Source organism: Lissotriton helveticus, chromosome 8 (genome assembly GCF_964261635.1).
Source record: "Lissotriton helveticus chromosome 8, aLisHel1.1, whole genome shotgun sequence".
NCBI classification, from domain to species: Eukaryota; Metazoa; Chordata; class Amphibia; order Caudata; family Salamandridae; genus Lissotriton; species Lissotriton helveticus.
Genome location: NC_136069.1, coordinates 837802025 through 837822530, shown reverse-complemented (window position 1 = coordinate 837822530; position 20506 = coordinate 837802025). Strand labels below are relative to the sequence as shown.

The following is a 20506-nucleotide window of genomic DNA, read 5'->3' as shown; positions in this document are numbered from 1 at the left end:
TGGGAGGGAAAATGGTGTGCGGAGCAGTGGCCGGACCATTGGCAGGCGGGGGGGAGGAGCATTGCGTTCCTGGAGTTGTTCCCCTTGGTGGTGGCTGTCACGGTGTGGGCAGGGGCGTTGGCACACAAGAGGGTACTTTTTCGAGTGGACAACATGGCCGTCGTGCAGGTGGTGAACAGGCAGTCGGCTCGGGATCCTCAGGTGCTGAAATTGATGCGGGTGTTTGTCTTGCGGTGCTTGGACAATGACATACTGTTTCAGGCGCGCCACGTTCCCGGTGTGGACAATGACATTGCGGATGCCTTGTCTCGTTCACAGTGGGAGAGGTTCCATGGGCTAGCCACGGCGGCGGAGGAAGTCAGGACGCCGGTGCCGGAAGAACTGTGGTCGGTAGGCGAGGCCGGGTCTTTCAGTTGGTGAGGACGTCTGTGGCTGTGTCGACTTGGAAGGCTTACGAGCTAGCGTGGGAGGAATTTCTGCAGTCAGGTGCGGTTCGGTGTGGGGACAGGTGGCAGCGCGAGGAACAGGTGGTAAGATTCATGTTGGCGCTTATGGACAGGGGCTTGTCGCGGGTGTCAATTGCGGGAAAGTTGTCGGCGGTGGCCTTCATGGGGAAGATGTGGTGGGGTTACCCTCCGTCGGCGGGGGAGTTGGGAACCAGGCTGCTGGAGGGGTGGGCGAGGGAGCGTGGGGCGACAGTGCGGCGGCGCCGTCCCATTTCGGCGGTTTTGCTGGCAGGAGTGATTGGCGCGCTGCCGGAGGTGTGCAGGGATGTGGGCGAGTCGGTGCGTTTCTCTACGTTGATGTCATGGCTTTTCTTTGGGGCGTTTCGAGTGTCGGAGCTGCTGGGTGCAAGGGGGCGGCGGGGGGTGCTGTGGGGAGAGGTGGAGGTGCGGGACCGGGAAGTGGCGGTGTGTTTGAGACGCTCGAAGACTGACCAGCGGGGGGTTGGTACTTGGGTGGTGCTGGGGCCGGGCGACACGGAGGGGGTGTGCCCGGCGGTTTGGGGCAGGAGGTTGATGGCTGAAAGTGGCGTGTCGGAGGGGGAGGTGTTTGGGCGGGGTGGGGGGGGAAGGGTGACGGCGTCGCAAGCGTTGTGGGTCTTGCGGCGGGCGCTGCGGGTCCTGGGGGAGGATCCCCTGGCGTTCGGAACGCATTCTTTTAGGATTGGGGCAGCGACGGAGGCGGCACGGAGGGGTTGGGGTAAGGAAGAGATTCAGAGGCTGGGTAGGTGGAAATCGGACGCTTACAGGACGTATGTGAGGTTGAGGGAGGCGGATGGTGCTTTGTCGCAATGATTCCCGATGTTAATCTATGTGTCTTTGCAGGTGCTGTGGCGGGGCCGGATGTGGCTGTCCTGAATCTGTATGTTGTGGGACATTCGTTCGTCAGGCGGGCTGAACGAGCGGAGTGGGACAGACATCAGGCGCTCAATTTGGGATTGGATCCGGGGTTGTATAGATGTCATTGGAGGGGAAAAGGGGGTAGGCGTTGGCATGAGTTATTGCCATTGTTAAACACGTTGGTAAAAGGGGGGGTGTGCCCGGATGTGGTGGTAATTCACCTGGGCGAGAACGACTTGGTGCAGTGCAAGGGTTTGGCGCTGCTCAAGCAGATGAGACAGGACCTGCAGGAAATCGGGAGGCGATGGGCGGGCTGCCATGTCATATGGTCGGAATTTATTCCCAGGCGGGTGTGGAGGGGAGCTGAGCGCCCAGGGGCCATAGACAGGGCTCGAAGGAAGATCAATCGGGAGATGCGCGTTTTCTGCGCCAAGGAAGGGGTGGGGAGGATGGAGCACCCGGAGTTGTGCTATGGTGCTAACTATTTCTTCCTGGAGGATGGGGTCCACCTGTCCAGGTACGGCATGGAGCTGTACATAGTGCAGTTAAAGGAGGCTATAGATGGGGCCCTGGGGGTGGTTCGGTACCCCAGGAGACAGGAGTCCTAGTGGGGGGGTCGAAAGTCGTAAGCGACTTTCGAGTGGCGCTGTCCTAAGGAAATAGGGTGGTTGGCTGGAGGCCTGGGACTGCATGGTAGCGGGGGTTTGGGGTCATGGAGGTCATTAGGGGCATCTAGTAGAGGGGCAGGTTGATGAGCGTATGTTGTTGGATTACTGTTGCAATGTTCGGGTTTGCATTTAGGGGTGGGGGTGGGGGGCTGTTAGGCAGTTGTTATTTAGTGAGCAGTAGTTTTGTGCGGCACAGGCCAAGGGGGATGTTTTATATGTGCACCTGATTCCAATAAAAGCGGCCTTTTTCACACACTTCTGGTGTCTGTGTCCGTGCTTCCCCCCCCCCCCCCTCACCTACTGGTGTGCCCCAATGGGGATTTGGGGGGGTGGCCGACCAACGGGAGGCTCGCCCCCCCGGGGAAGTTTGGGGCACCAGAGGAGGGGGGGGGGGGAGGGGGAAGTTTGGCCATATGGGTGCGCCGTAGCGGCGCTTTTTGGGCTGGTTGGGCGGTTTGGGCTCCTTTTGGGCTGCCTGGGGACGCGGGGGTATATAGGTGGCCATTTTGTGTCACCGCGCACGTTTGTGGTGCGGTGACACAGCAGTCAGGTCGGGGAAACATTTTGTCCCACCCTCCCTCCCTTTTTTGCAGGGTTCCTTCGGGTTTTTTGTTTTAGGCCCACGCTGTTTTCCCCTTGCGGGGTGGGGGGGGGGGGGGGGTGGTCGAGGATTTGTCCCGAGGGGCTTTTTTGGTTGAGGGTGCACTTTTTAGGTTTGAGGTTGTGTTTTTTGTCGCTGGAACAGGTGCGTTGTGGGGCGCTGTCCTAAGGAAATAGGGTGGTTGGCTGGAGGCCTGGGACTGCATGGTAGCGGGGGTTTGGGGTCATGGAGGTCATTAGGGGCATCTAGTAGAGGGGCAGGTTGATGAGCGTATGTTGTTGGATTACTGTTGCAATGTTCGGGTTTGCATTTAGGGGTGGGGGTGGGGGGCTGTTAGGCAGTTGTTATTTAGTGAGCAGTAGTTTTGTGCGGCACAGGCCAAGGGGGATGTTTTATATGTGCACCTGATTCCAATAAAAGCGGCCTTTTTCACACACTTCTGGTGTCTGTGTCCGTGCTTCCCCCCCCCCCCCCTCACCTACTGGTGTGCCCCAAAGCTTCCTACAGAGAAAGCGCCCGGGAATTTCGAAGCAGCTCTATTTACTCATTTCGATTGAAAGTGAAAAGTGTGGTGATACATTATATCTATTTTTAAAGCTCTGAGTAGTGCAGAATACGCGATTTTTTACGTCAGAGCTCTTTACGCACATGGAAGTAGTATGTGTATACAATAACCAGTTTAAACAGTGCTGTTTATAGGCTGGATAAAAAGACAACATCAATCTAAAGATAGTAAAACAGCTACTCCCTCATAACACACATCAAGAGACCGTCAGACCACTGGAGGCAGAAAGGTAATGTCAATTTATAGGAGCGATTTTTTATTTTCTTGTTAGGGTTAAACAGAAAAAGCAAGCTTGATCTTTAAACGTGATGGTCCTTTATTAAGATATCATACATTATACATAATTATAACGGAGGTATATTTTTGCATGTGTTCACAGGCAAGTTATTAATGTGAACTTCTCTTAGAGCATATCACTGAATTATCATTTTCTTCTTAAACAAGAAATCGGTGGGTTATGCAAAAGTCGTCCAGCTTGTCTCTTTGCAAAGTCGTGTACGCAGGCTGTATTCTCATGCATCCAAAACAACAGTATAAATGTAAGCGCCCATAATCGGAGAGCCAGGATATGGTAATTTCCTTGAGCTTTGAAACACTCTCGGCAGCTAAATTGGCAAAGCTGTGATAAGAATCTCTTTACAAATGCTGATCAGGCTACTTCTATGCTGACCTATATGAATGAAACAAGGATGGGGCCTCTCACAAATTAAAAAACCGACAATTTATAGATGCATTTGTCAGATGTGTCGAATGCGTTTCAAAACAAATACCATAAATCACAAACACAAACGAAGCAAAATATTTCTAAAATAAAGCTGCTACAATTATCTCTTGCCAAAGAGGTTTTTCATATTATCAGGCCCCACCAGTCGGAGTGGTGTACCCCAAGTACTCCACCAGTCTTTCTTATAACTATCTTATCACTCTATAATGATCTCCTCCAATAGAAACAACACTGCAGTTTGATAGTTGTGCTGTTAACTGCACACATTATCCTGAGAGATCAAAAGGCAAAACACATTTGATACAGACAGATACGAAACTTCAGGTTCACCCCGACTTTACCCTGAGGGATTGAGAAAATCTTAATGCTGGCTTTTATTTATGACTGCAAATGTTAAAGGGGCGGCTGGGGGCTTGCCTGCAACGTGCACACGCAGGTTGCCCGGGAGCTTGCATGGAGGGCAAGACCTGGTGGAAATTCCAGTCATCACAACGTTTCTGCTGAATGCACACATCAGATATGTTATGCGACCAGCAAACCAAACAAGAAAGTTATTACTTTAGAGACAATACAACGAGACAGGCACCCAAACATAGCACTGGAGACAAGTTCTTCAAATTCCTTCAGGAAAACACACACTTTACTACAAAAAAATGTTACTCGTGTACTGTATGATACGCCACACCCCAATGTCACTGACGTCCCTGCTCCAACCCCACAAGAACTGCCACCCCAATCAAATGCCCTAGTAGAAAGCATCTAAAGTTCGGAGTGTCACTCTACTGTCAAACTGCATCAAACGCATGAGGAAAAAAATGCCGAGAGTTTAAGTACTGCAGCAGAATTCTATGCACAATCGGCATACTGCGACACACCTTTAACACTGGCTCAAGCATTTATTCTTTCAAATATAGATGGAAATTTACGTACACTGTATAAGACTACCTTAAGACCAGAACATCTATAGGCGAATTCAGTACATCTAACAATTCGAGCATTCTATAAAGTGTATACGCACTCCACACTTCTTATGTTCTTTCAAATAAATATTAAACCAGTCTTCTTTTGATGCCTCTAGGTGGATGAAATACCTCTAAACAGGCAGTTCATTGTAACAGTACTGTCAAGTTTTCATTCACGAATTTCTGATGAGACACTGGCATGGTATTGATGAAGACTAACACCAGAAGCCATGTCATTGAACGCAAAGCCTGGTCAACATGCCAGATGAAAATACCTCGCGTTAATGACCAGCTTAGAACTATAAGGAACGGCCAGGACGTTTGCAAGTTCTTGCTTCAGCCTTGCCTGCCCGAAGTGCTTGCAATAGATCACGAAAGCACGGTTTCTTTCCGATAGTGTGATCGTGTTGATCCACCATATCCTTGTCAGCAACCAGTCTTCGCAACTCGTTTTACTACGAGCTGCATTTATTCAGATTAGAAATCGCTCTCTATGGATAGGAGAGAGACAAGCAAGTACCCCTCTATACATGCTTCCATAAATTGTACACTCGTTATGTAAACTGCTGTCAGTGTTATAACCAGCACTTTATCCTAGAATGTGTAGCAGTAGCACAGACACTGAAAATCAGATCCAACTTTTACTTTCATACCGTTTCGTGCTACATAAAAAATGCTGACAGTTTCATTTAAAAGACTGTGAATGCAGAACATATTGCTCAAGAGAGGTCAGTTTAAGTTGTGTAACGTGCAACATAAGAGAAAACGTATGCCACTTAACACGATTTTCTGTTATTAACTTTAAAACGCTGACATACAAAAATAGTTCATTGCTTATTGTATCGATCTTGACTTTATGGGTAATTCTGACAGATATGCAACCTGAAACAAGTGAGCTTCAACCTGGCCTTGCAGCAGAGGCATCCCTTAACAACTACATTGCCCAAGTGGCAAGTTTACGTGACACGAATCGTTTACGGGGAACTTCTGTCATTAGCGACGTCGGGGTTGGGCACTTATTTCCCTTTCGGTGACGAGTGAAGCAAGCCAAAAGCGGACAGTTCCCATGCCACCGCCCCAATGCTGCTGGAGACCGGACGGGGTGCGGCAGTAACACAGTGTAACAATTTACATTTAAAAAGCAGACACATTGAGAAAGTTCTGCCTCGCAAGCAGAGCATCACGCAGCAGGGGCGCCGCCGCCTATAAAGCCCCACTGCAGAGCGTGACGTCTATCTCCGAGCGTGACGTCGAGGCTCACCTCACTGCTGCCCTCCAGGTTCTCTACGGCCATCTTCTGCCAGGGATCAGCAAGCTGTGCCAGCGGCATCTTCTAAACCAAACAGGATGAACACAATGTCCTGGAATGGAGGTACACGCAAGGCTTCTTCCCCCCCGGCTCTTCAAGAGACCGGCCGAGCCCCTCCTGTGCGAGACGCTCTTGCGAAGGAAGAAGGAACTGAGAAAAAAACATAGGCAAATCAGGACAGAGCGCGCGTGCCCGGGCACTGCACGTGTTCCCTCCCTCTCGCTGGCTGCGTTTTTTTTCTGTTTAGGAACTTCCGCTTACAACATGGCGCCGTAAGCAACTACCTATCCGTCACAGCGAAGCTGTGCAGCAGCAAATCCAACGTGAAAAGGCAGGGGCGGGGAAGAGGGCGGATCCCTTGGTGACGCATGTCCAACAGGTAATTCCTTCCAACCCGACCTCAGTTGAAACAGAGAAAGGACTGTAGGAAGGAATGTTGTGCCCGTGAAAGGGAAGGAAAATAATGAAGCTATAAGCGATTCTACCCTTGAAATCGAGGTAGCAGTAGAGCAGGCTGTGCTACGTTTTAAGGCATGGACAAAGTGGGCAATTGCCCACCTCCCAAGAGTCTCCCTGGGGAAAGTAAATGTTAACTCTCTCTAGCTCACCTCTGCCTACTCCAATGTCTCAACCTCACTCAGCCTGCCCCTCTACCTCTGAGAATGACTGTCAACTTGAACAACAAGCACTGGCATAGCCAATACATCTCGCCTTTGAGATCTTATAAGTATTTTAGCCATGTAGCATGTTATCCTGAGTGCTACAACATATACTGATACTTTATGCACCACTGGTGAACAGACACACCCAAGGATAGTCTTTGTATTATTTAATGAAAGGAAGGACAGCTTTTTATGCCTCAGCTGGCCTTGAACTCAGTTTTATTGTGTGATATCAGCTCTTCACCATGTGAAGTGAGCTGATATCGTGTGGAAACAGGAGATTACCAAGACTAAAAACAGACTAATTGAGAGGGGAGATGATTTTACGAACAAATTTCAGACCGAAACTCAAGACTTTCTTTTCCTGGAAGTGAGTATCTTAGAGCAAGAAATTCAGGACTAAGTGGCCTAAGTCAGAAGTATGACATACTCGTTCCCTTAAAAATCATTGTGAATCGCAGGAGTGGGTACCTACCAGGGTCATCCCCTTGGTACAGTCTACCACATAAAAACCACAATGCAGGCCCTACACGGTCTCCGGCTTTTCTCTTACTTCAATGCCAACACATTTTTTATTTTGGACACACTCTCTGACCAGCATGAAAACCCATAAGCCTCAGTGGTGGCTGGTGATGCCTGCACCCTTGTTGTATAGCATTTTAAGGACCCTAGTGTAATTTTCCCGATTCATGCCCTTATATAGGTATAAATCAACTTGTCCTTATATAGGCATAGAACTCATAACCATATTTAGACATAGCCCATGCAGTCCAAATACAGGCATGGATACTTCCACTAGTTCAGAAAAGCCACAACGATTTCTTGGAAAACTCGGCTTCAGCAGTCAGGGACTTCCCCTTGCTTGAATATTGATTTGTCCAAGAACTCATGGAGTTTTCAAAGAACTGCCGTTCTTTGATTACGTTATTATGTCCAATTTTACGTCAAACTCGGCACCTTCAAGGTATAAATGTGCCCACACTTGCCCTAGCAAACACACAGTGGTTTGGAGTAGTTTGACTATCAACTTGCCCGACACAGCTCGCTACAGCAAGTGCCCGAAGGAAGCCGACCCTCCAGCTGACGCACTGAGAGAAACGCTGTCTTTTCTCTTGCCGACAGGGGCGTAGCTAGAGCTTCTGGCGCCCGGGGCTATCCCCCAGATTGCCGCCCCCTGGCGGGTAGCAGCGGGGAGGGGAAGATCTGGGGAAAAATTACGTGAGCAGCATGGGTGGATTGGCAGAGTTTAAGTTACAACGCCACTCTCTACTCCACTGCATAAGAAAGGGTGTGAAACTGTGGCGTAAGCATAGAGCAAACCTCGAAGGTCAAGTCTCAGTTGATGAAGGCCCACCAGCACTAAAATGGTAGCTAAACGCATAAGTAAATGTATCCCTTCCTCCTCTTTACACCACTCCATACTTAACTGCTACTACAAGACCACAGCTGTAAAACCACCCGCTAGACATCAAGCACAACACCAAAACAACTCCCACATAGATCACACTCTACACCCACACTCCACCAAACAACAACAGTATTTAGAAACATAAGCAAAGCTATAGCTATCTCCTTTTTGCTCCACTCCATGCATGTCATTTAAGAAACACCCCTCGGGTCCTTATGCATGAAACCAATGTCACATAGGCCACACTGTACACATTCATTCTCGAGAAGGCCACTGAAGTTGCACTGCGAGATAGTGCTCATGAGAAGGCCGCTGAAGTTGCACCCCTAGATAGCAGTGCTTGAAGTGCAGGGCTCCCAGGCCTCCCTGATCCGTGGGTAGTTTCAATTTGGAAAGGAAAGTGCTACTCTGCACCATTCATTATTTCAGATTAGATCCCCTAGCATGGCATCCAGCATGTGGAAGAGGCTCTTGGATCTGGGAATTGGTAAGTTTGAGAAACAGTACAGTGATCTGCCACCCACCCATATATTCATTCACTTTGTCACCCATCTATTCACGCACCAGTGCCATTGGTATGGCTTTGCAGCACTTTGCTGGTTATCACTAGGGCCTCCTTATGTAGGTGGCTTGGAGCAGTGGTGGTCGGTCTCAAACTAAGTGAGACTGGTGTTCTTAAGAGTCAAAGAAACCAAAATGGTCCCTGTTCAGCATCTGTAACGAGTGTCAGGTGCATGAACTAATGAAGCATTGATGAGTTTACATTCATGTAATATCCGCACACCTTGCAAGGCGCACACTTAGCGAGCCTTAAAAGAACACATACATGTTAGATGCACAGCACTGGATATGCACTCTCTTAAAAAATTGCAGGTAGAATATATATCTGGCCTGGATAACTGCAGTGCACGTAGCATGACTCTTATTGCTCAGTCATAGCCATTCACTTGAGAAAAGAAAGGCTGCAGAATGCAGACATACACTTTACGTTTTTGTATATTTTTTCAGTGTGAGGAATCAAACCTGACCTCCCAGGCACTTATCGACAAAATAATGGCTGTCGTCCTTTCCCTGGTAATAAACATGAAAACCCAACCCTAGGACTGCAGAATGTCAGCATAGAGCATGTCTTTTAATAATACGGCATTACATGTGGTTGTGTGTGTATTTCCAATTCCCACTCGTACATTATATACACTAATGACCCCGACTGTTGGTTGACCTGACTGCGAGTGCGATCCTAGAAACAACATTGATTTACACTTACATTACATTTTTCATCTGTATGTGGCGTTTCCTCACCTTCATCCAGCTGGACTGTCTGCAGAAAATCGCCCGCCCAGCAGCACTGCCGAGACTTCGAGAGCGCGTAGTGGTGGCGTGTAAGCGTGCGCATGCGCATCACTGCTGCATTTAAACAGCACAGTGCCGGGGCTGGCCCAAAATGGTGCCCTGGGACCAGGAGCGCTGCGCTTGCTTGCACTTACATACACGTTGTGCAGTGCTGCTCGACTGACTGTGTATACCCAAATAAATCCTGGGCTGCCACCACAGTGCACGCAGCTGCCGCCGGCCGCCGGCCGCCTCCAAATTAGTGCCGCCTGGGGCGGACCGCACCCCCCGCACCCCCCTAGCTATGCCGGTGCTTGCCGAGAAATCCAGCTCCAGTGTTTCCAAGCTCCCCTTGCGGGGTGTTGGGAAATCGAGTCCCGAGACAGAGATACCAGACCTCCTTCATTCTAAACCAAGGTATGGAGCTGATTTGACCCTAAGAAAAATCTTGGATAGATTCTTGGCAAAGAATATTAAACCTATGCTACACCTCACTTACTTCTTCCCTCGTACTAGACGTAGGTTAGGTACACTGGGGTAGGCGTATTTTAGAAGCACCAGTTGAGTACTTTTTAGGGCTCGGCTGAAACGCGCGGAAGCGCGTCTCCGTCGAGAACTTATTGTGGCCGTGTCTCCTTTCAAGGAGACATTCCTGGCCGCGCGCATCGCCTTGGAGGCGATTCGAAAGGAGCACGCGCACGCGAACGCGCTCGCTGCATTCCCAGGGCTCGGCTGAACGCGCGGAAGGAACGGGGACTGTAATGCTTGTTTTCCTTTTGTAAATAATAGCGCTTTCACGAGGCATAGGAAAAAGGTAGACAGAAGTGCGGCGTTTGGATCATTAGCTTAATTTGAGCTGAAATTTCTTTGTTGTAAGTTGGAGGCGGGAAGGGACCAGTGGGGCCGTCGCGAAGCCTCTCCCTGGCAGGCTTGTTGAGGTTTGATTGTCTTTGTTGTGATAATCTGAAATTAATTTGCACTTGAGCCCATCTTTCTTCTGCGCTCAATTTAAACACGGTTATAATTATTCGCCCTGCATGAAATTGAAAACAGACACTGATATGACAAGCCTGAACATTTTAATTCCCCAGGTACCGAAGGCTTTTTTCCCCACTTATCTCACTAGGTAATAAAACAAAATGTTCCAGTGCACGCGCTTAAGAGAGAGGTATTTGCCTGAGGGGAGACAGTATAAATCAGTGTATTGCTACACATTTACTCATGTACTTTCTCGGTAAGTCAATCGCATTCTTTTTAAAGTGATGTTAAACTTCTGCTAATATCGGGTGATTGGTGCAGTTGAGGAGGTTGGCGCTGCTTTTTTAATTCTGTTCTTAGCCCCTGTGCCCTCGGAGAGGTTTTTTGTCTCAGACGTGCATTTTAAAAAGATAGTCTTTTGCAAAAGCCATTAAAGGCGACAGCCCGCCCGGTGCCCACAATTGATCTTAGCTGCGCATCTCTCGTCTCCCCGGTGTGAGGGCTGATATCCTCATCAGCATTCTTTTCGTTTTAGGCCAGATTAGTGTGTTTTAGGTGGCGAATCTCATTAACTACTGTAAGGCCGCCCTCTATTGTGATTTCCTTTGGAATTGTAATGTAAAAAAAAAAAGCAGGCCATCAAGGTCTTTGCCCTGGGCATCTTTCATTGGGGCACGTTTAAAGATTTAGAGCTGGCACTGCGGATTTTCCCCTTGAAAAATAAGTTCGGTCTGAAAGCAACAGACGAAAGGCTTTCCCACAGGGAGAAAAGTTTTGCACTCAGTGGACAATGGACAGTAATTCAGTGGCTGCACCATGTTACTTTATATGCCGCACAGTTTCGTCTCCCCGAACCAGCTCTGTACGGGCAGACTGACGTAGAAGGGCGCCATGGTCCTCAATATAAGCAATGAGCGTACCCCTCTAGCGTTCTCTTGCGTAATAAAAGTGCCATAATTAGGCCCTCTCTCCTCCCTCAAAGGTCACGCCGCTGCTGCACTAACAATAGCTACGCCCCTGCTGGCAGCACAAGGTACTGCATCAGTGTTCAGATACATTCGAACCGACAGCATACGGGCGAGAGCAGGCCCACTCCTGTGTTTGTTTTGAAAGCCTTAAGGGCTGGGCAGGGCCACACGCATTGACGAGCTGCGTTTCTGCCCTTCAGGGTCCGTGTGTCTCCGCAGGGCCCCGATTTACTGTGACGTTATCTACACTCGCTCAATCACTCTCGTGGCACCGCGGTCACTTACTGATAAGATGCCCACGCTGCAGCATTCAGAGAAACAGCCTTCTCCAAACAGAGCCTGCCTGCACGCCCCGTTTCTCTCACAGATAATATCGACTGATCTCGTTATTGATTGAATGCTTTCAGAGGTTTTGTTTCCTGAAGGGCTTGATAAGGGGCAAGAAAGGTGACAAAAGATTGGTACTTGGTCCGGGAGATCTAATGGCCGCCTCGTGCATCAGCTAAATCTAAGATGAGGCCGAAGTTGTTTGGCAAAAACATAGATTCACCCAGGACTTAATTCCTCCCCTATCTCTAATCTGTCTTTAAATTTACCGGGCAATTTAGTCTTCATGTCACTGATGTTTATCACCCAAATGTGCCCCTATGAGGAACTGCACTCGGAGTCATTAATCTGCTACTGCTTTCGAACAATAAATAGCCTGTTCTCCCCTAAACGTGAAAGCAGCCACACTAGAAACATGCGTACAGGGAGTAACCATTCCACTGATCACCGGATGCTGACGACTTGTCATTTTGAATCTAAACCCTACTTTTTTTTATATCTATTAGTTCATACAAAACACAATTAGTGCTCTGCTTGTTCATTTCCTGTAGGCCCGCAGTATAATCTCACCCAGGTTTTATTTATTTTTATTTTAGACAATTTAAGGTCGGGCTGTGTCCTCTTACCCACCATAAACTACAACAACAACATTTGGTGTGTGTATGCTACACGTTTGAATTAAGACGTGCTAGAAAACTCTAAAATAAAGTGGTCTCTGGCTATTGATGTACTAGTGCAATGCCTTCAACCTCACTGGACTGCTCCCGTGGGTTGTGGGTGTGTGGTTGGGGAATGGGTCAAAAATGGGCTGGTATTGTCCTCACAAACTGCACTGTTTCCATTATGAGTTTGCTTCAGAACTTCTACAAACAATCCTCCCCTTTCTTCTTGGATTTCCAGTGCTGGTGCTCTGCTAAGAGAAAAGTAGGGCATGCCTGTGGCTCATAAGCCTTTAGCGTTCCTTGCAGAGCCCTTGGACTATACCATTTCACGCTAAAGGGCAATATTTCTCTCCATGAGTTCCCATACCTGGCGCGTCACACAGTTTGGTGCAGATTGAGAGTGCAGATTGAGAGTGCAGATTGAGAGTGCAGATTGAGAGTGCAGATTGCAGATTGAGAGTGCAGATTGAGAGTGCAGATGCAGAGTGCAGATGCAGAGTGCAGATGCAGAGTGCAGATGCAGAGTGCAGAGTGCAGATGCAGAGTGCAGAGTGCAGATGCAGAGTGCAGAGTGCAGATGCAGAGTGCAGATGCAGAGTGCAGAGTGCAGAGTGCAGATGCAGAGTGCAGATGCAGAGTGCAGATGCAGAGTGCAGATGCAGAGTGCAGATGCAGATGCAGAGTGCAGATGCAGAGTGCAGATTGAGAGTGCAGACACACGGACACCACCACTGCCATGCACACACGGACACCACCACTGCCATGCACACACGGACACCACCACTGTCATGCACACACGGACACAACCACTGCCATGCACAGACACGGACAGCACCCGTGCTTAATTTGTAAAAAAAAAAGTGCCAGGGCTTTCATTTGTAAAAAATTAAGTGAAAGGGCACTCGTCAGGAGGCTACTGTAGTTAGCCATACACATTACGCGACTTTGAGCTATTGGCATTGTAAATGACAATGACTTTTATTTAGGTTTTGGTTTTTAAAACATAAATAAAAGACCTTGTCATTTACAATGTCAAGACCTTAAACTTGCGTTCATGTACAATGCTAATAGCTCTAACTTTTGCAATGCCGAGACCGTTGCATTGTAAATGCTTGTTAGTCATTGTTATTTATGTATGTATTTTATGGCTTAGAAACCATAATATGCTTTTACAGTATTATTTTATAATACTCTTCTTGCTGTACGTATTATACTTTGCAGCCAGTATTACGATTGCAGCAGTTCATTTCTTCTGCATGAGAAAGAAGACTGTTCAATAAATACTTTTTATTGAAAATGCCCGTCTCTCTATTTCTCTGCACCTCTGGTGAAAGGAAGCATGCACGATTGACTGAGTGAAATATCTATCTATTGTTTCCACGACTCTGAAGGTACGTTTTATCTTGGGGAAACAAAGTTGTCATGTTTATGCAGTTGTCAGAAACTAATCCCTTCTTGTTTATTCGAGAAAGTTTCTAGTGACCTCTGAGCTAGCTGGCACTCACCATTAAGTTTAATATATCCAATAGAGACCTAATCGACTTAAGTCCTACGTCAATTCTACAGGATATATTATTCCAATGCGCAGAGCCTATTGGAAATTTAGGAACTACACTACACCCTAAATCTTGTCACTATGTTTCTTTGGAGAGGACAACGACCAGAGGCACAGTTTATCTGCATACCAATCTATAAACCACTATATTCAGTACACAATCCAAACAGTGCTGCATTTTCATCTGAGTTATTACCAAACTCAAACGCATTTATTTTATCCACCTCGGAAGGATAAAACAGTGGAGTCATCAATGATTAGATTCCAACCTCTGCCCTATAACTTACAGACTGTAAGATCAACAGTTATCACAGCCCTAAAATCAATGCTTTTTCCACAGCAATAACAGCTACCCTTTCAAGAATTGTGTGCGTCGTCCCTTCCTTTAAAATGAAAAATGCTAATTTTAGGATTGTGAGGACATACAAATTTGATTTGTCATTTGAGCTTCAACTACGATTTAAATTTAAAAAAATTCAAAAGCTTTCTTCAATCATTTATTCACGTAAATACCTTAGTGCTCTGCTAGTAATTTTGGGGAAAACTTTCCCAAGGTGCAGGCAACAGGGAGGGGCACTGGGCCTCTTAGGATGGCCTCAGACCGCTGTATCTCTGCAGGGGAGGAGAAGCTCTGGTTGTCTTTGAGAATGAACGCTGCACAGGTGATTTATAATGCACGCGCTCCACACGCGTTGTACACAGCGCTCACCACGCTCATTAAAGTAAGCCCAGAAAAACACAATAAAATTAGAAGACATTATAGCTATCTTTATTAAGAAACATGAGCGCTCCTATTGTTTTAGGGATGGCGTTTATTCAGATTGCAAGTAAATTAAAAGCTTGATTATATTACATGGGGGCGCTGGGGGTTGTTGAGAGCTAGAAATAAATATGGCCATTTGTTCATGTTTTGCTGTTTTCTAACAAGATAAATACATGTAGTCACTGCAACAAGCGGCATGAGGGTGGGTGAGGATGGGTCAAACTTGGAATCAGGATGGGGTTATGCAGCAGCATGTCGATGTATAAAAAGCCAAATGAAATATAGTCCTAAACCACAAGCTGAGGACGGAAAGTGTATGAAACATACCATCTGTTTCTAAAGTAAACAAGCACTGTCAAAGTATCCACACATCTTTTGTTTATTTTCAAAAGTGGAAAGCCACCGCAAGTTGAAATAAGCAAAGTTAAAGTCCACAGGAGCAGCAAGAGCACTCACCGAAAAATAATCCCCGCACCAAGCAGCTCCGGTCGGATTACTTGGCTGTAAATTAAAGAGCTGTGGAAAGTGGGTGGAGCGCTGAAGCCAGTATTTAAAGGCGCAGGCAATTCTAAGAAGTGCTCGATTTAAATAAGAACAAGCCTGAGCACGAAGTAAACAAAACACAAACACTTCTCACTACAGAGGCAGGCAAATAGAAAAAAGATGTCTTACAGAGTATCATAAATACCAGGGAGAGTAAGAACATATGTAACAGGGGCAGTCCTCATGGGAGGTTACAAAATTCCAAAAGGAAGTACTATTAAGCATATTCACCAAACAAAAGCAGGCATTTACGAAAGGAACCAATGAAAAATATGGGAGTTGCTTGAAACCCGCATTGTAGATACAGCATGTCTCGAAGAGACAGCGCATGTGCTGCCTAGGCGAGACCTAAAAATCTCACAGTGTGAGGAGGGGTCAGGGACTTGGAGGGGTGGGTCTCATGCAGAGAAGTACCCAAGAGGCACTTTTGCCCCCAGCCTGCCCCCAAGCCCCCTACTCCAAACCCCCCGAAAAAGGGTGCTAAGGCTGGTGCTGATGTTTTGGGGTGTTTTCACACCCCTAATGGACGTTGGCAGTTCAAAGCCTCTGAAAACAAGCTGGGAATCCACCATTTACAGTGGTTTTCAGCTTGTTTTCACCGGTACTGTGTGATATGAGCCGATATCGTGTGTTACTTGGTGGCGCCATGTGATCTGGTAGGTCTGCCTCTATTTCTCTTTGCCTAGTGGCATCTTAAGAATTTCTGAGGGGCCTGTAAAGACACCTTGCAACTGTTTTTGTGTGAACCCTCTTTCTGACAGTTTGTTTGACATCGTGAGGGCTTCAAGTAGAAGAAAATGGGTAATAAAATTCAAAGTTGCTCTGAACAGGGAGTCCCAAAATATGTCTTGCCCGGGCCCCAAAAATCTTAAAGATGACACAGCCTGTGCACATCTTGCAAAGTTTCTAGTCTTCTTGAACATACAACGACGGCTCTCCTGACAATTTTAATGGGATATGATACTTTCTATTTTTGAAATATGCAAATGTTACCTACTCTTTCACAGAAAAGAGTACATAAATGCCACATGTAACCCATTGACTGCATAATTGATAACTCTCCTGATTCAGACTTGAGACTACCGATTTCAAGGCTAGTCTCCCTCTTCCCAAATCCTGCATGCAGAAACCTGATTCCTCGGCGGGCTTCAGCTGATAGGAACTAGTCTTGTGTGACTCGGAGTGTGAACTAGCTGCCAATAACCTGCTCCTTCTTGCCAGTGCACACAATGTTTGCCACTCTCTTCCTGCACTTTCTCTATGCTTTTGACAGGTTAGGAGAAAAAACCGTAAGCACACTTGCAAATCCCATAGATGATTACATAGCCGCTTCAGGCCTCAATAGAGGTCAGTGGGAAAAATACACTCTCACGATTATTTGCCTAAAATCTCTCACTTTCCTCTTCTAAAATGTTTGCATGTATGTAACTGCTAGTGCTTCTCGCAGGTGCTAAGCAGTGCTTGAAATTGAGAAATAGAAGTGCATGTGCCCTATACCAGAGTACTTGCTTGTTACTGAGAAGTGCTGGTACTGTCCAATTAAAAACATTACATCTCTCTTGAGAAGTGCAGGTACTGTCCCTTCCAAAATAAAAAATGGGACGGTATTCCGTACCTGTCAGTACTGGCGTATTTTACGCACTATTGTGAATGTTGTTTTATCTTTTAAGCTTCTAATGTGTTTGAGATTGAGCATGCACTAACATAGATCAAAATTGTGCTGTCTTCCATTATGAAATGACGCAGGGTGACTAGATTTTGAGAAGCAAAAACCAGAACAGGTCAGACATAAAAGTGGGACTTGCATCATTAGTGTTACTTTTATGTCTCCCCTGTCCCAGCTTTTGCTTGTTTATGCATTTACAAGGCTATGTTATAAACACATTCATTATGGCAGGACCTGAACCCTGTGTCCCCCTCTTCTCCTCCCTACTCTCTTTTTCCTCTGTTATGAGCACGCAGCTAACCTCCTCCTCTACTGCCTGAAAGAAACATAATAAATTAAATCACTGTAGAGGTGTGTCTTGAAAGGAGAGCAAAGTTTAATTTCTGCTTTGCAGAATGACTTGACCTTTGTCCCAAAAACTGGACATGTATTGAAAATTACGTGGAGGCAGCACCAAGTTCAAAGTAATTTCCAGAGGCGAAGAATAGTGTAAAAATATATTTTTTTTTACTAATTTTTTCTTTTGAAGGTGCACAAGACAGACAACCCGTTTCGCTCCCCAACCTTGGGAGCTTCGTCAGGGCAAGATCAATTGAACTGAAACCTATGTAGGTTTCCAGGTCAGATAGTATAGCTTGATAGGCGCTGTATATATATTTTTACACTATTCTTCGCCTCTGGAAATTACTTTGAACTTGGTGCTGCCTCCACGTGTCTTCGAACTTTTTTCTGGGAACCCAGTGGGACCTAACCACAGCAGGTCTCGGAGGTTGAACAGCACAAGAGACTTAAGACTATATGGGACTTCTTGAAGTTTGAGGTGCTTTTTTGGTTGGTCCGCTGTGGAAAATTGTCTTTCTATGTATTGAAAATTAGGAAAAGTGTCGGGACACTGGGACAGTCCTCTGAAAACCCGGATGGTCTGGGGAAATCCGGGTTGTCTGGTCACCATAAAATGATATCACAATGTATCCCATGATCATTTGCTGTTTTTGTCGTTGCCTATGATCTAATAAACAATTGCAGGCATTACATGGAAAGACTGGAGGTTTCCAATTCTTTGAGACCAAGATGTACCTAATCAAGGACAACCTTGTTGTCCCAGATCGCTTTGTATATATAGTGTTACAATTCTTATCACCTGAATAGACAATGAGAGCCTCTAAATCCAATGAATCAGTATTATGACATAATCCTCATATGTACTTTGTAGTAAAATGTTTCTTGTTGCCTGTTCCTCATTGGTGCACGTCCTGAGAACCATGTACGTGTGTAGTAATGTATAAAATACTTTGCCTACAGTCATGTAAAAGGACCTACTTTTCCTCAATCAAATGGAACCCCATAGTCCTACTCTTAGACAGCAAATCTATGCAAGATTTACTATCGATCGTTACAGAGTTCTTCAGACTTATGATTTGTTTGTTTTGATGCTAACTTTACTGATGATATATTAAATGTATTTTACCTTAATAATTCTTTATGTAAGTCCTTAAAATTGTTAATATTGATGTTGATGTGTGCCAGAAAACGAAATTGAATTGTTGTTGTTGAAATCACCCGATATGACCTCTTGATCAACCCGAGTCAGAAATATGTGGTCAGGCAGGCCCTGCGACCTAGGCCTGAGGCAACTGATTGATAGATCACAGGTAGTGTGGCACATAACCAGTAAAACAAATGCGCGCACAGGAAAAACACAAATTAGTTACACAGATAGGCAGCAACACCAAAATGGTTCGGGGAGATTGGCCCCAATGAAACACACAAGGCCGGATCGGCGCTCATTCCCAAATCACCATAGAGTTAGATGCCACATGAAGTTAGGAACACTCAGCCACTCAGGACATAGCATGGACATGCATTATCTGTCTCCAATAGAAACCTCCCCGCCATACCCACCTCTGGATGTAATTATAATACTGTGGTGTGGTCCTGAAGAAGGTGATAGGTGGCATCCTATGCCCACACCAAAACGTATGTCGACCTACTGTTGGAAGATAGATCCCAGCCCACAACACCAGAGTGGGCAACAATTCATTTTTATCTTTGCTGAGGACTGTCCGGATGTATGAGTGTTTTGTATCTAAGTGTCTGAGCTTTGAGTGTATGTTAGAGTGAGAGGGTTGCATATGAGGGGAGTTGGATTTTTTCTTGTAATGATGATATTCTGTTTCTACAGAAATTAAAAAATATATTATTTTCTTGATATAACAGTTAGGTCTCAATACACAGAGAACATTTTGAAATGTATTTGTAGACTGTCTAAATAAGCATGCTGTTTTCTAATTAACTTATATGAAGCATGAGACATCTGGGAGAAAAAAAATGAAAAAAACACAATAAATCTGATCTTATGAAATACCTGCTACATGTAGATATCTTAGAATAAATAGAACAGAACCAATAGCATATAGTAGCTCAGTTGAAGAAATACAGGTCTAATGGGTACTCCCTCTTTTGGAAATCAGGACATAGCACACACAGCACACTCAGTGATCATGCGCTCCCCATGCCGGACATCTGGACATGTTACCCACTAGGCCACATTGTGTCCATGCAAGGTCAAGAGTCATCTGTATTTCTTATCTGGTGGAAGTAATTTATGGTTCCATGACTAGGCCCACATTCCTCTCCCTGAACCGGATCTATGCATTGTTAGTCCGCCTCCCCCCGTTCAGATCAGAAGCCACCGAAGTCATCTGCGGCGTCCCTCAAGGCTCCTCGCTCAGCCCAACCCTCTTCAACGTCTACATGAGCCCACTCGCAGCCATCGCACGCCAGCACAACCTCAACATCATCTCCTACGCCGGCGACACCCAGCTGATCCTCTCCCTCACCAACGACCCTGCCACCGCCAAAGCCAACCTTCACGAAGGGATGAAAGAGGTAGCCGAATGGATGAAGAACAGCCGCCTGAAACTGAACTCGGACAAGACGGAAGTCCTCATCCTGGGATCTTCACCCTCCGCCTGGTACGACTCCTGGTGGCCCTCCGCCCTAGGCAACGCACCCAAACCAACAGACCACGCACGCAACCTGGGCTTCATCCTGGACTCCTCCCTCTCCATGACCGGACAAGTCAACGCCGTCTCCTCGTCGTGCTTCAACATCCTGCGTATGCTACGTAAGATCTTCCGGTGGATCCCCACCGAGACAAGGAAGACGGTCACCCAGGCCCTCGTCACCAGCCGTCTGGACTACGGCAACGCCCTCTACGCCGGAACCACCGCCAAACTCCAGAAGAGACTCCAGCGGATCCAGAACGCCTCAGCCCGACTCATCCTGGACATCCCCCGTCGCAACCACATCTCCAGACACCTGAAAGACCTGCACTGGCTCCCGGTCAACAAGAGAATCACCTTCCGCCTCCTCACCCACGCACACAAAGCCCTACAGAACGAAGGCCCAGGATACCTCAACAACCGCCTCAACTTCTACGCTCCCAAACGCCAGCTTCGATCGACCGG

General features: G+C 46.8%; 1 protein-coding gene across 2 annotated transcripts in view; it reads right to left on the bottom strand.

The window, feature by feature from the left end:
* RPS6KA3 (ribosomal protein S6 kinase A3) overlaps nucleotides 1–6502 on the bottom strand; it is a 698725-nt gene extending 692223 nt beyond the window's left edge. The window contains exon 1 of one of the 2 annotated variants that reach the window (XM_078657643.1): nucleotides 6125–6502. In XM_078657643.1, coding sequence (XP_078513769.1) covers nucleotides 6125–6193 — 69 coding nt within the window. In that variant the 5' untranslated portion in view covers nucleotides 6194–6502. The remainder of the gene's footprint in view (nucleotides 1–6124) is intronic. The other variant, XM_078657644.1, reaches the window with a different exon arrangement.
* Nucleotides 6503–20506: the final 14004 nt, after the last annotated feature.